This window comes from Puma concolor, chromosome E2 (assembly GCF_028749965.1).
Source record: "Puma concolor isolate L17-30 chromosome E2, mPumCon1.1.hap2, whole genome shotgun sequence".
NCBI classification, from domain to species: Eukaryota; Metazoa; Chordata; class Mammalia; order Carnivora; family Felidae; genus Puma; species Puma concolor.
Genome location: NC_141681.1, coordinates 51,013,493 through 51,027,812, shown reverse-complemented (window position 1 = coordinate 51,027,812; position 14,320 = coordinate 51,013,493). Strand labels below are relative to the sequence as shown.

Genomic DNA, 14,320 nt, shown 5'->3' with positions numbered 1-14,320 from the left:
AGACCAAGACGGATGTACAGCTAGGGTTGAGGCTGATTGGTTGGAGGTGAAATGCCCAAAACTTAAGAAAGAAAAAGACATCAAGAGAAAAAGATCATTCCAATAAATAAAGTCCCTGGGACTTTATTGTTGGAGTTTGGTTCTATTTTCTTCTTGGGATTCTTTTCTTGGCTCTTCCGCGCCTCTATATACTCAGCAAGATTTTTTCTAACCCGTGTTATGCAAAATAAGTTTTTGTTCCTAAACTAGCAAACTGACTCTGACCTGTAGGGGTTGCTTTTTTTTTTTTTTAATGTTTATCCTTGAGGGGGAGACAGTGTGAGCGGGGAGGGGCAGAGAGGGAGGGAGACACAGAATCCGAGGGAGGCTCCAGGCTCTGGGGTGTCAGCACAGAGCCCGACGCAGGCTGGAACTCATGAACCATGAGCTAGATTATGACCTGAGCCGAAGTTGAATGCTTAATGACTGAGCCACTCAGGCGCCCTCTAACTAAATTTATGTATTTTTTTATACATTTTTATTTTAGAGAGTGCGAGCAGGGGAGAGGGGCAGAGGGAGAGAGAGAGAGAGAGAGAGAATGAATCCTAAGCAGGTTCCATGCTCAGTATGGAGCCTGATGCAGGGCTCGGTTCCACGACCCTGGGATCATGACCTGAGCTGGAATCAAAGTCGGATGCTCAACCGACTGAGCCACCCAGAGGCCCCGTTGGTGTCCTGCTCCTTGCCTGCCTCCCTCTGCCCCTCCACATCCTTGCATAAAAGTGATTTCTTTAAGGGCAGTGATCTGTATTTGTTTCATTTGCTGGTGTGTGCTCCAAGCACCTAAAAAGAAGTGCCTGGCACATAGTAGGCCCAGATAAATGTTTGCCCAGGGAAGGTGGGCGCGAGCCATAGAGAGGCAGTACGGGCTGGGAGGTCAGTCGAGGTCATGCTTGGGAAGACACAGCCTGGGGCCAGCCTGCGTGAGTCTGGCAGGTGAGGGTGTGGGGGCAGCAGGGCCCTGGGTTTATTTACACCTGTCAGAGACCAAGTAGAAGTTGTCTTCCAGGGAGGGGCCCAGGAAGTTCCTCTCTCTTGTTGGAGCAGGAAAACACAGAACCTGCCATGGGGAAGGGGGGTGGGGGATTTTGGGAGAGAAAACCCCAGCCCTGTGTGAAGGGGCAGATTCGGGAAAGTCCACTCCAGTGGTGGCTCTGTCCTCTAGGGTGGGGCGGAGGGGAGGGAGAGGCGAGGGTCTCCGGCCCGGGGCGGTGGGGGGCACTGGGCAGCGGAATCCGGAGGGAAGCCTGGCTGAGGAGCGGATTGCAGGTCAGAACAGGATGGGCAGACGGAGGCCTCGAATGCCGACTCAGGTGCCCCAGGTGCGCTCAGCACAGGGAGCCCCAGGCACCGGGGGTGCGGTAGGGTGATGCGGCCACCGGCGTCCATCTGCGTGTACAGAGGAGACAGGGCTGGAGGTGGCCAGGAGCCACTTTCGGACCTTGGAAGGCAGGACACGTGGAGGTGAAGAGCCAGGTGGATCAGAGCCTGTGGCCCGATAGGCCCTGTGACTTTAGGCGAGAGCTAAGTCACCTCCCCTCCGTGAGCGTCGGTGTGGTGGGCGACGAGATGGGATAATAATATCCCCTAACCTGCTTGACTTTTCCTGTCTCCGTCGCCGAATCACTTCCTGATATGCCGCGTGACGTACCTGTTTCGTATGCTTGTCGCGTATGGTCTCTGTCTGCACTGTGCATTTTGTCCCGAGCACCTAGAGCAAGCCCAGGAGGTGCTCAGGGTGCGGGCGTCGAGTGACGGAGTGGGTGCCCACTTCCACAGGGGGGCTGCTGTCCCGACGCCTAGTGGAGACCCACGCCCACCGAGGGCTTGCTCTGTGCCGGGCTCTGCTCCAAGCCCTTGCCCGGCCTTAAGTCATTGTCTCCGTCTGCAGCTGGGATACGGAAGCTCACAGAGGTGACATCCCCTTCCCGGCAAGGCGCAGCTGCGGCGTGGAGGGCGGAGAGGCTGAACCCTCCCCGCCCTGTCTTACAGCGGAGGACAGGGGTCACGAGGGCCGGGGATCGCCGCGCTCAGGGCTGAACACGTGGCCGGCGGAGGGGCCAGGTTTCGAACCTCCAGAGCCAGTTTGCTAAGCCTCGTGCTTCCCTGAAGCAGATGCTTGGTGACTGCCTGTGGCATGAATGAGACCCAGGCGGGCAGCAAGCGGAGGTAGCCGGGTGACTGAGATCTTCCGTGATGCCAAGGTGCCTCTCGTGCCCTAAGTCGTGGCTTTAGAGTTTTCCTAACCACCACCTGCACCGCCTACCCCCTCACTTCCTCTTTTCTGGAGCCGCCTGAACTTCCTTCCTTGCCGCCAACTCAGCAACCTCCCACATGCCGCCCCTCTGCCTGCCAGACTCTCCCCTGACCCACCCCTGCATCTTCCAGGTCTCAGGTTTGATGGCCTCTCTTCCAGGAAGCCCTCCCTGACCTCCAGACCGGGTCACGTGCCTCCTCCGGGCTCCCCCAACCCAGCCCCGCCCGTGCTGGGTTGGCACAGATGGGGAACAAGTTCATCTATTCTGCCGGACTGTGAGCCCATGTGGGCAGGGCTGCGGATGCCTTGGCCACCGCTGTGTCCCCAACGCTACTAAGCGCAGGGATCATCACAGAAGAGTTCAAGGCATGTTTGTTGGTGAATAAGGAAGTGAATGAATGGATACATGAGTTGATGCTCGTTAATGGTTATTCCCTAACCCAGTCGATGACACTAAATCTTGGTCTACGTTCTCTCAAAGACCAACAGCTTGTCTTGCCCGCAGGGAAGTAAAAAAAAAAAAATGTAACTCCCCTACGTTGAACCTTGACTGTGTCCCCAGTTCTCAGCGCAGATGTCTCCTCTTCCAGGAAGCCCTCCTTGCCTCCCCCCCCCCCCCCCCCGCCCAGGCTGGGTCAGACACCCCCTGGGGCCCTCCCAACCCAGTTCGTTCTGTGCTCCCAGCTTTTTATTTATGACCAGTATCATTTCAGCTCATTGAATATTTCCAGGCTGCTCGTGGCGAGCTTGGCACTGAGCCTGATTGTCCTAAGGTCTTCACAAACAGAAGCCACCGTGATTGTTTCTGTTATCATTACGATTGACTATCACTATCTTGGCTCCTGTTTCCCTTAACTCTTAACATTCTCTTATTGTCGCTCCCTGGTACCCCTTCTATCTGGATTGCTTCCCCATCCTGGCAAAGAGGCGGGGGGGGGGTGTCTCAGGAAGAGGGAGACATGATTCTCAAAGGACTCAGGGCCAAAGGGTAGGGATTTCTTTCCCCTCTTCCACCTTGGGAGAAACCCCAGGATTTCTGGGGCTCTTGCTGTCTGTGCTGTGCAGAGGAAGGAAAGAGAGCCCTGGGGCGGAGGGTGGAGGTGGGTCCAAAGTTCCTTCCTGCCACCACCCCTGTCTGTCCTGGGAGCTGCTGTCACCATCATAGTGCCTGTGAGTTTGCAGCAGGGCAGAGGGGAAGGAAGAGGGAGCTGGAGGGGGGAGCTGGAGTGAAGACGGTGTCTGTGTGTGCAAGTTGGGGCACGTCGATCAGGTGCCAGAACCCATGGGACTTGCTGACTTAAGGGGCCACCACTGGGCAGAAATCCTGCTAATAGGTGAGTGTACTGTTCCATTCAGATGTGGATGGGGCTGGTGCGTGTGTGTGTGTGTGTGTGTGTGCACAAAAAAGAGAGATACAAAGAGAGATAGGCACACAGAAATAAATACAAAAGAGACTGACAAAGGGAGAGAGAGAGACCAGAGATAATGACATACATACAGAAAGGAATGGAGTTGGGACCACAGGACCAGAGACCCAGAGAGAAATAGAAGGACAGAGAGGCAAAGAGTGAAAATAACAGTAGAAACTGTAGCAGAGGGGAAAACAGGGAGGGACAGATAGGAGAGAGGGAGACAGAGGACAAAGAGACAGGAAGGAAAGTGTGCAAACACACAGAGAAATAGACTTGGGGAGTCGTGGAGAGAGAGACCCAGCAAAAGAGAGGTAGGAACACAGCGGACAGACAGGTCACACCAGGGGACGGATATGAAATTTATGCTTAAAGGGTCTCTGAGCTAGAATATTTTGATACGCATTTTGGAGGCAAAGGAATGACTTTTCAACGGGTGGTGTGCAAAACTCAGCCCGGCTTTGCCCTGTGGCCCTGAGGCTGGCTCTTCCCTCTGGCTGACCCTGGCAGGGTGCAAGGGGCTCCGGGGTCCCACGAGGGGCTGAGAGTCACCAGCTTCTCTGCAAAGTTTGCTTCCCCCCTGTGCACAGAAGGCAAGACCCTGTAGGGAGGAGGCAGGAGGGGAGGGGCCAGGTAAAGGCTGTCTGCAGAGGGAGGTTGATCTCAAATGGGTATGATGAGGCCCACCGTCGATGACTGCACTCTCAGGATTTCTTTTATGACAGTTCTATGAAGTGGGAACTATTATTACTCCATTTTACAGATGGGGAAACTGAGACTCAGAGGACATCACTCGCCAAACAAAGCAATGGCAAAGCTGGGATTCAAGGGAAGGCAGTCAGGCTCTGGGTCCACAGGCAGAAAATGCAAACTTAGGAAATAATAATAATAGTGACTGAACACTTCCTATGAACCGTTTTAGGCACGTGACATCTGATATCGAACCCCACAACAACGCGACGGACTAGGTTCTATCCTCCCCATTTTGCTGCTGGAGAAACTGGGGCTCGCAAAGAGAGCCCCGTGCCCGTGATCGTGGAGCCAGGACGCATCAGAATCAGTGTTTGCTTCCAGATATCCTAAGAGCTCATGCCCTTCACCGCTGACTCAGCAGGGAATGGGGCCGTGCCTGAGCCAGACTGGGGTCCATTGAGGGCTGGAGAGAAACATGGCTGCCAGCCTCTGTTGATTGGGCAGATGAGAGGGGTGGGGCATGGGACGTCAAGGTCAGCTGTACCTAAGCATGGCTGCTGGGGTGGGGGAGGGGGTCCCCACTCAGCCCCACAGTCTCTTCCAGTCTTGAAACTGTGTCGAATGGCCAAATGGAAATCGGACAACTCCTGGTTCCCCTTGCCTCCCCTTGCTGGGGAAATGTCTCCCTGAGGGCAAGAGTACCAGAGGTTAGTTTCCCCCATCAGAGGTAATAGAGGTTCCGGTTTGTGAGGGGATAGGCTCTGTGTCCATCCCTGGGCTGACAGGAGTCACGCGGTGTTGAGAACACAGTTTAGGGCCTGGCAGGCCACGTTCAGTCTTGTCTTCTGCCGCTCACTATAACGGTCTTGGAAAGTGACTCCACCTCCCCGAGCATCTCTTTCCTTCTGGAGTGTGGAATGAGGAGACTGGTCACGTCCCTCCGCCAGGATGAGCATCATCGGAAAGAGCACAGTGACCCTCAGGGGGCCGAATTAAAGGTTACCAGTATTCATTACCACTTCACGACAATCTTAGGATGCAGGTGATGGGATGCCTATTGTGCAGATGGACAAATTGAGTCTCGAGAAGATTAAACTCATGCCACAAGTCACATGGTCAATAAGTAGTGGAGAGGAGTCAAGCCTCTAGGGATGAAGTGTCATGTCCATGACCCTGACCTCCCTCCATTTATGACGACCATAACTGGATACTGCCAACCCACCTCTCCCTCCCTGAATGCTTCTTCTCTCTTTCCCACCAGCCTCACTTTTGACCATGTGGAGTCTGCCAGCTGCAGTCCAGCTCACCTTTGATGCCAACCCACTTACCACCATCCAAAGTGAGAAGGATGTCGTTCTATGTTTGCCCCCCCCCCGGGGACCCCAGACTCATAGCAGATTCAGAGATGCGAGCACAGAAAACAAGGCTCTCATTCTGATCCCTGCCTTCATACCTAAAACACCCATCGAGATTCCACGTCCAAAGTCCTAATAGAACAAATCTGATTGGCCAGCCAGGGTCTGGCAACAACCTGTCAGATCAGCTGATTTGGGGGATGGGGTAAAGGGGTGGATTGTAGCTGTCGTGGCTGGGGGTGGGAAAGGTTGGCTAAGACGTGGGTAGTGAGATCTGGCTGGCATCCGTTACCAGCCTGATTCTCCTTACAGCTGATGTTAATTGACCCATTGTCAGACCCCAGATCCTTCTGCTTTATCTGTACGATCCCATTTAATGAGGCTTAGATTGGAAGTAGGTTGTCCACAATCACACTCCAAATGAGCAGTGGATCTAACATTTGAGCCCAGGCATTGAGCTCATGTGTCTTGAGGCAATTGCGAACCACCCTTGTCTCTCTGGGTCCCTCTGTGGCTACATTTTGCTCGGCCCTCCTCTGTGTCTCTGCTCCTGCCTCCCTCTTTCTCTTCCTGCACAGAACTGCTGGCCAGACCCACCATTGCAATCAGCCAGGACACTGCCACAGAACAGAGGGAAAACCTGACCTTCTGCTGTAGCACCCAGGATGCTGATGTTACCATCCACTGGGTCTTCAACGATCTCCCCCTGGTGTTCCATGAGCGCATGCAGCTGTCCACAGATGGCAAGACCCTCACCACCCTCACTGTACAGCGGGAAGACTCTGGGACTTCCAAATGTGAAGCCCAGACTTTCCACCAGGTCCGGAGCAGTGCTCCCACCTTCCTGACTGTGAACTGTAAGTCCCTTTCCATTCTCCCCAGCCCCTCATCGACACCCCCTTCCTTGGTGATCTCACTCAGTCTCACTGCTTCAGATACCATCCAAATGTGGACTCGTCTACCCTTGGACTCCAGACGTGTAACCATTTGATGTCTCTACTTGGTTCTACTGGAAACTTCCAAGTTAACATATCTAAAACTAAGTTCTTTAACCTTCAGATGTGTGCTACAAAAGCTTGTCTGGGTAGGGGCAAGGGAAGAGCATTTAGACACGTCTTACAATCCTGCTTTACCCAGGGATAAGGCTGACATTTAATTTCCACTGGGTTCCTGTATCTCCTTTGTAATTGATCCAGAGCTTGGGTGGGGGAGAAGAGAAATATTAATATTTATCGACCCCTGAGCTCTGTCTCTCTCAGAAAGCCATTGCTGAGCTGTTGTTGCTGCTATGATTGTTCTTGTCCTTCCAGATGGTCCTGACCCCTTTGAAATCAAGTTGGAGTCTGACGTGTCCAGAGGGGAGGTGGTTGAAGTGATAGAGGGCTCCACTGTGAGCTTCTCCGTGGAAACACAGTCTCATCCTCCCCCTGCCTATACCTGGTTTCTCCCCTATGACTCCATCCCACCTCCCACCATGAGTTCGTTCGCCATCCAAGCTGTGTCCCGGGAACATGAAGGCACGTACAGGTGTTTGGTATCCAACGGTGCTACCCACCTGCTTCGCCTGGGTGCTCTTACAGTTCGAGTCCTTGGTGAGCTTCTTCTTCCTGTTCCTCTCCTTTGTTCCTCTGAGAATCAGAGCTATACCAGTATCCCAGAGGCTGAGAAGGACCCAGAGGAGTGGGGATTTCTCGTGTGGCTGGTGGCAGAATAGGGCTCTGACCACAGGGAAGGTCCTGGCTCCTGGCTTGACACGTCCTCCCCAAGACCTCGTTGGCTGTCTATGGGTTGTCCATTATTTGATTCTCTCTGAAAGTTGGGGGTGAGGGGCGGGCGTTGATTCTCTGTCCATACAAACACACAATATTCACACATCTCACACAGAGTCTCACATGCATAAATAATAACCACATATGCACAGCTGTGCACAATACACGCAATTTACATACGATACCCATAACACACAATGCAACCAACGTATAACCTACACACGAAACATATGACGTGCACACAGCTGACACACGATATACATACTCCGTAGCTACAGGCACACACGACAGTCATACACAAAGCGTGTGCACACCACACAATGACACACGCCACGTACATTCACATGCAGAAGGCCCACGTACACGATACAAACTCACAATGCCTCACAGTCACACGACAAATACGACACACGCATGCAGCGGACACAGACGTGCACACGAGACGCGTCCGTAGACCACACCCTCACCAAACATACAAAACCCATCACGTCCTCGCAATTGTTACACGACACCCGCAGCACCCGTATCACGCAATCACACACACACACACACACACACACACACACACACACACACAAGACATACACATGTATCCCTGGAAAGCCCCCAAGGGCCCCCCCGCCTGGGCTGGAGACTAGGGAAGGGGTCCCTGACCCCTACCCGTGTCTCTGTGTTTCCAGAAACGCTGACCAAGCCTCACATTGTGCCCCCAAGCCTGAATCTCGTGGAAAATGCCAGCTCCGTGGCCCTGACCTGCCAGACCCCCCATGAGGGGGCTGGAGTCCTGTGGCTCCTGAGGGGCCAGGCTCTCCTGCCCAGCGATCACCTGGTGCTGTCGGCTGACAACAGGAGCCTGGTCATCCATGGCCTCCGGCGGGACGACACAGGACCCTATGAGTGTGAGGTCTGGAACTGGGGCAGCCGGGCACGAAGCGAGCCCTTCAGGCTCGCCATGAGCTGTGAGTCACCCGGGCTGGGCCTTGTCCTCCTCCCTCCCTCCTTCCCTCCCTCCTTCCCTCCCTCCCTTTCCATTCTTCCTTCTAGCCATTTATTCCACAATCACCGAATACCTGCTGTGTGCCAGCCCTGTCTCGGCACCCAACAGGACGCAGCACCAGTCCTGGTGGGGCTTCTATTCTAGTGGGGAGACAAACCTTAAACAGCTAAGCAGGGGACAGATGTGTTGTGTCACCGCCGTGGGGCTAAGGAGAACCAGGAGGCAGCGAGAGGGGCAGGGAAGGCCGGGAGGGGAAGGCCTTGCAGTCTTAGCTGGGGTAGTCAGGGCAGGCTTCCCTGAGGAGGTGGCATTCCTGCAGAAGCTTGCTGGCAGCTAAGGGAAGAGAGCGCCGGGAGGAGGTAGCAGCGTGCGAGGTGGGTGGTGACAAGTGGGTAGAGGAACCCGAGCAGGCCAAGGCGACCAGACAGGTGAACTGGGGCGGATGGAATGGAAGAGGTCAGGAGGTTGTAGGGCTGGGGGCAGATCATGCAGGGCCCCGTGAGCCGTGGTGAGGACACTGGGAGCCACAGAAGGCTCTGAGTGGAGAGAGGAGAGGATTAGACTTAGGTTTTCCCAGAGTGTCCTAGGCCCTTGTCTATGGGGGGCGGGGGTGAAGCGGGGGAGGAGGAGGTTTAGAAAGTTCGGGTCCTTGGAGAGGCAGACCCCAGGGTAGGACGAAAGGGGTGACACGGGCGAGGATTTTGGTAGGATGAGTGCTCCTGTGCACAAAAGAAGGGAGGGAGCTGTGAGGGCTGGGGGAGCCAGTGAGTGAGGTGTTTGACCCTGAGCAAGCAGAGGAGGGGAGGGCAGGGGTGGGGTAGAGAGGGTTGGGTAGAAGTACAGAGACCACCGTGCAGCCTAAGGAACATTGTCAAGGCAGTAGGGAGAGTCCCATGTCTCCCAGGAAGGGGTCTGCCTCAGTTTCCCCAACACACTCAGGTATAAGTAGGGGGCAGCCCGTGGGGAGGGCCGGCAGTGGATTCCAGGGCACAGAGGTTGGGCCCTCCGTTACTGAAACCCCTGCCGTCGGAAGCCTGCGAGGCGCCTCCTCCCGGTGGCCACGGCTGTCCGTCAGGAGGTGACGGACCTGGGCCAGGGGGCAGCTGTGGGGGTGAGAAGCGGTGCGACCGTGGATGCATTCTGAATATCGAACTCACGGGGATTTGCCGCTGTCGGCACTGAGTGAAAAGACAAAGGGCCTGACCCCGCGGGTTTTTTTTTTTTGCCTGAGCTACTCGCATGGTGTAGCAGCCCTGAGCTGAGGTGGAGAAGAGGTTCCTGCAGGGAGAGAAAGCAGGGTCCACGTTTATTCGTGCTAAGTAACGGGGGACACGGGCGGGGGGGGGGGACAGAGGTCACACACACTGCTGTCGTCTTCTTCCCTTCCCGCCGCCGTCACGAAACCCAAAATTGCTATTTTGTTCTCCCTCTCTGCCGAGCAACATGTCGGGTGCTTGATAAGTGACGACAATGACCTCTTGAGCTCACAGCCTGCTTGGGATGGGGAGGTCGATCGTCAGGCAAAGAAAATACAGCGTGCAAAGTGCTGCCGTGGGGCGACGGTGTTTGGGGAACCCGAGGGAAGCCCCCAAAGTCTGGCGGGGGAGGGGGGGGTCGTGTGGGAAGGCTCGTGGTGAGATGTGTCTACCATGGGATCCAAAGGACGGGCAAGTTATCTAGGAAGAGCAGGCTCCGGGAAGGGCATTCCAGAGAAGGAAGAGAATGTGTGAAGGTTCTGAGGCAAGACGGAACAGGAGAGAGACGGAAGATGCAAGCAGGATGTTATTTCTGGATTGGGAGTGGAAGGTGTGGAGAGGTGGGCGGTGGGGCTGGAGGGGTCTGCAAGGGCGAGATTGTGAACGAGCCCCTCAGCCATGGCCTTTGCCCTAAGGACACTGGGGAGCCATGGAGGGTTCTGAGTGGGGGAGGGATAGTGTCAAATTTGCACTTAGGAAGTCCCCTCTGGTTGTCTTGGGGAGGATCTGATGCCAGGATTGGAAGACCGTGAGGGATCCTGGTAGCCAGCGGTTCAGATGAGGGGGGGGCGGATATCAAAGGATTCCTGGGCGGGGGTGAGGGCAGGATTGTCCTCTTTTCTAGGAGGGTAACAACTCAAAACTCTTTGCATCCTTCCTCCCAGTGGTTCATCATTAATTTATTTAAAAAAATTTTTTTACGTTATTTTATTTTTGAAAGAGAGAAAGAGATGGGGGGAGGGGCAGAGAGAGAGAGAGAGAGAGAGAGAGAGAGAGAGAGGGAGGCACGGAATCTGAAGCAGGATCTAAGCTGAGCTGTTGGCACAACAGAGCCCCACGCAGGCCTCGAACCCACAGACCGTGAGACCATGACCTGAGTAGAAGTCAGACTCTCAACCGCTTAACCAACTGGGCCACACCCAGGCACCTGTCACATTAATGTAAATAAGGTAAAGACTCAGGGCACCCGGGTGGCCCGGTCGGTAGGCTGTCGTTTAAAGAAGACAAAGACTCAACTCTCAGTTTGCGTGAGAAATTCAACAGCCATTGTGTTCGTTTCCTTCCCTTTCCCTTCGTTTCCTTTCCTTCCCTTCCCGTACTAGGCACCTGTCCCAGGCTCTCCTTCTGACTTCATGGGGCAAAGCCACAAGCATCTCTCTCTACCTTTGGGGATACACGGGTGTAAATTCAAATATTGCAACAGGGCTATTTGCTGTTCGGTTAGAAAGTCCCTCAGAACGGTGACGGTTCTGGAAGTTTAGGGCTCATGCTTGTGGGACGCGGCAGCAGGACAGGAAAACTCACCGGTGGAGGGTGGAGGCGTGATGTTTGGCTTTGCACACAGACGGCCCTGACCGAGTGGACATCACCAGCGGGTCTGCGCCCGGGGTGGTCGGCACCGTGGAGGCCGAGCTCAACTCCAGCCTGACCCTGCGGTGCCGGGCGGAGTCCCAGCAGGGCGCTGAGTTTCACTGGACCCTTGAACAGTCCACCGCTGTGCATGCGGGGCAGGTGCTGATCATCCGGGCCCTGACCTGGGAGCACCAGGGGATCTACGGCTGCATGGCCTCCAACCCGTTGACCCAGCTGGCCCGCTCTGCCTCGGTCCGGGTCAGAGTGGTAGGTGAGTCCCCCAGCGTCCCTTCCCCTGGGGTCCAAGTGGCTTTTCCTGATGCCGGCCGAAGCTATCTGGGCTTCTCGCGTGGCAGGGAGTGTGCTGCGTGGGCAGGTTCCCAGTGTGGAGCTGTTCGATCCCAGCCTAGAACCTCTGCTCCCTAGCCGTGCGCCCCCTGGGAAACCCTTCCAGGCTGCTCTGAGCCTCAGTTTCCTTACCTGTAAACGGGGGTTGTGATGCCTTCTCTTCCAGAGTTGTTTAGCAGTACAGTGAGTCGGGAGACAGCCCCTGGGTGGAGGAGTGAGGTAGGAATTCTATTAATGATAGGAATCACACGAATCACAACTGGGTGTGACTGGCAGCGGGTCCCCGTATTTCTGTCTTGAGTTCTCGGGGGGACAACACGGTGTGGCTCTTAGCCAGGGTTCCTATGCCAGCTCTGGTGCTTGATAGCTGTGTGACCCTGGGCGTGCTGCTTAACATCTCTGGTCCTCTGATTACTTGTAGGTAACACAGATATAATAACCGCGCTTATATCCTAGGGTTGTTGAAAATGAACCGACATTCGTAAAGTGTTTATGGCAGTGCCTGGCATATTGTGTTTATTAAACAAATAGAATTATTCTTTGCTGAGCCTGTACCACATGCTTGAAACAAGCCTTTCCATATACCGTATCAGCAAACACTTCTTGGGTAGCTCCCCAGCCAGCCGGCTCTGAGGTGGGCCTGCTGGCATCTCTGTTGGGTAGGAGAGACTGAGCCCTGTCCTAGGGTCTGAAGCCAGGAGCGTCGTTTTTAGTCGTCGCTGAGCAGAGGACCCAGTGTACCTTCCCAAGCTACCATATGTAATCTTCAGAACAACCCTCTGGTCTTGTTAAGACCTTTTTTTCCCTATTTTTTAAATGCTTATTTAATTTTTGAGAGAGAGAGCATGAGTAGGGGAGAGGCAGAGAGAGAGGGAGACACAGAATCCGAAGCAGGCCCCAGGCTCCGAGCTGTCAGCACGGAGCCCGACGTGGGGCTCGAACCCACGAGCTGTGAGATCATGACCTGAGCCGAAGTCGGACGCTTAACCGACTGAACCATCCAGGTGTCCTCAAGACCTCTTGATGAATGGAGAAACAGAGGCTCAGAGGAGGAAGCAGTGAGTCCGGTTGATGGTCATGGGGATGTTGTAGGGTTTGAACAAGATCACGTATGAAGGGCTCTCGGAGCTTAGAGCCTGGGGGAAGGCAGCGTCTGGCATCATCATCACCGGATCGTATCATCGCCTTTCACCAAGTGCTTACTCTGTGTCAGGCATGGCTCTGGTTCTTCCAAGTGGGATCTCACTTAATCCTGGCAGAAGCATATAGGGTTATGAATGGCCATGCTCATTTGGCACAGGAAGAAACGAAAGCTCAGAGAATGAAACCAAGAACCCCCATCGCATCCTGGAAGCCCCCTCCTGTCCCTCCAGGGCAGAGCCCCTTCCTTCTTTTTTTTTTTTTTTTTTAATTTTTTTTTTTCAACGTTTATTTATTTTTGGGACAGAGAGAGACAGAGCATGAACGGGGGAGGGGCAGAGAGAGAGGGAGACACAGAATCGGAAACAGGCTCCAGGCTCTGAGCCATCAGCCCAGAGCCTGACGCGGGGCTCGAACTCACAGACCGCGAGATCGTGACCTGGCTGAAGTCGGACGCTTAACCGACTGCGCCACCCAGGCGCCCCGAGCCCCTTCCTTCTTAAGAGCAGTGTCCTCATTCTTTCTCCTTGCCCAGGCCCCCAGTCATCCCTGTCTGCAGGAGCCATTGGTGGCATTGCTGTCGGGATCCTGGCTGTCATTGCCCTGTCCGCAGGGCTGGGCTGTTTCCTCTGCATCAGAAATGCCAGACGGTAAAGCTGGGAATGGGGTAGGAGGTGTGGCCTGCAGGGGGCCTGCCTGGCAGAAGTGTGGCTGGCCGTGGTGCTGAGCTGTGTCTGTAGCAGCTGGGGAACTCGGGGGGTTTGGGACATTGCCCAAGAATGGACGTGGGATATGGGTAGGGCCTGTGAAGATGGTAAGGACTGGAGGCACACGAGAATGAGGGATTTGGGGTTTCAGGTTCTCAAGGGAAAAAGCAGAGGACCCCATCCAGGAGGCAGCAACACCCACCTCCGAGGAGGAGCCCCATGCAGAGTCCTGTTCCAGTAAGTGACTTCATAGCTGATGCCCGGGGCAGCAGTGGGGGCTGGGGAAGAAGCTAGTATTGGGAGCCTGGGCCTCTCCTCCCAGCTTTGCCACTAGTGTGACGATCACGCGTGAGATTGGAGCCAAGAACTCTGGGCAGTTATGTCTGTTCCAACAACCACAGCAAAAATGGGGCGTTAGTTGCCATCGTCTCCTTCTCCTCACTCTTGGAAAACTTTGCTGATGGGAGCCAGCCTCACAATCCACCTCAGCACCGTGCTTCCCACACCCTCTACTGATGGGTGGGAGCTGACCAGAGGCAAAACGAAACATCTTTGACATCTCCGGCCTAGGATTCTGGAAGGATGGGCCCCATGGGATGGAAGTCCTAGACGCTGTCTAGTTCAGCTCGGTTTTACAGAAAGGAGATTCATGTCCAGGAAGGATAAAGGATAAACCCGTGCTACAGAGGACCCCCTGGCGCAGTTAGGGCTAGGTCTTAGATTTCTGTCCCTATCCATCTCATCAAACGGTCTACTCTAACCCAGAGCTAGATTTCCA

The 14,320-nt window shown here is 54.8% G+C and overlaps 1 protein-coding gene across 3 annotated transcripts in view; it reads left to right on the top strand.

Moving 5' to 3' along the window:
* CEACAM20 (CEA cell adhesion molecule 20) overlaps positions 1–14,320 on the top strand; it is a 69,719-nt gene that overhangs the window by 46,107 nt on the left and 9,292 nt on the right. For all 3 annotated transcript variants that reach the window (XR_015244940.1, XM_086690041.1, XM_086690040.1), the window contains exons 3-9: positions 5,660–5,737; positions 6,332–6,610; positions 7,064–7,345; positions 8,203–8,481; positions 11,340–11,618; positions 13,371–13,485; positions 13,694–13,779. Coding sequence is in view for 2 of the 3 variants with exons in the window: in XM_086690041.1 (XP_086546167.1) it covers positions 5,660–5,737; positions 6,332–6,610; positions 7,064–7,345; positions 8,203–8,481; positions 11,340–11,618; positions 13,371–13,485; positions 13,694–13,779 (1,398 nt within the window). In the remaining variant the exon portion in view is untranslated. The remainder of the gene's footprint in view (positions 1–5,659; positions 5,738–6,331; positions 6,611–7,063; positions 7,346–8,202; positions 8,482–11,339; positions 11,619–13,370; positions 13,486–13,693; positions 13,780–14,320) is intronic.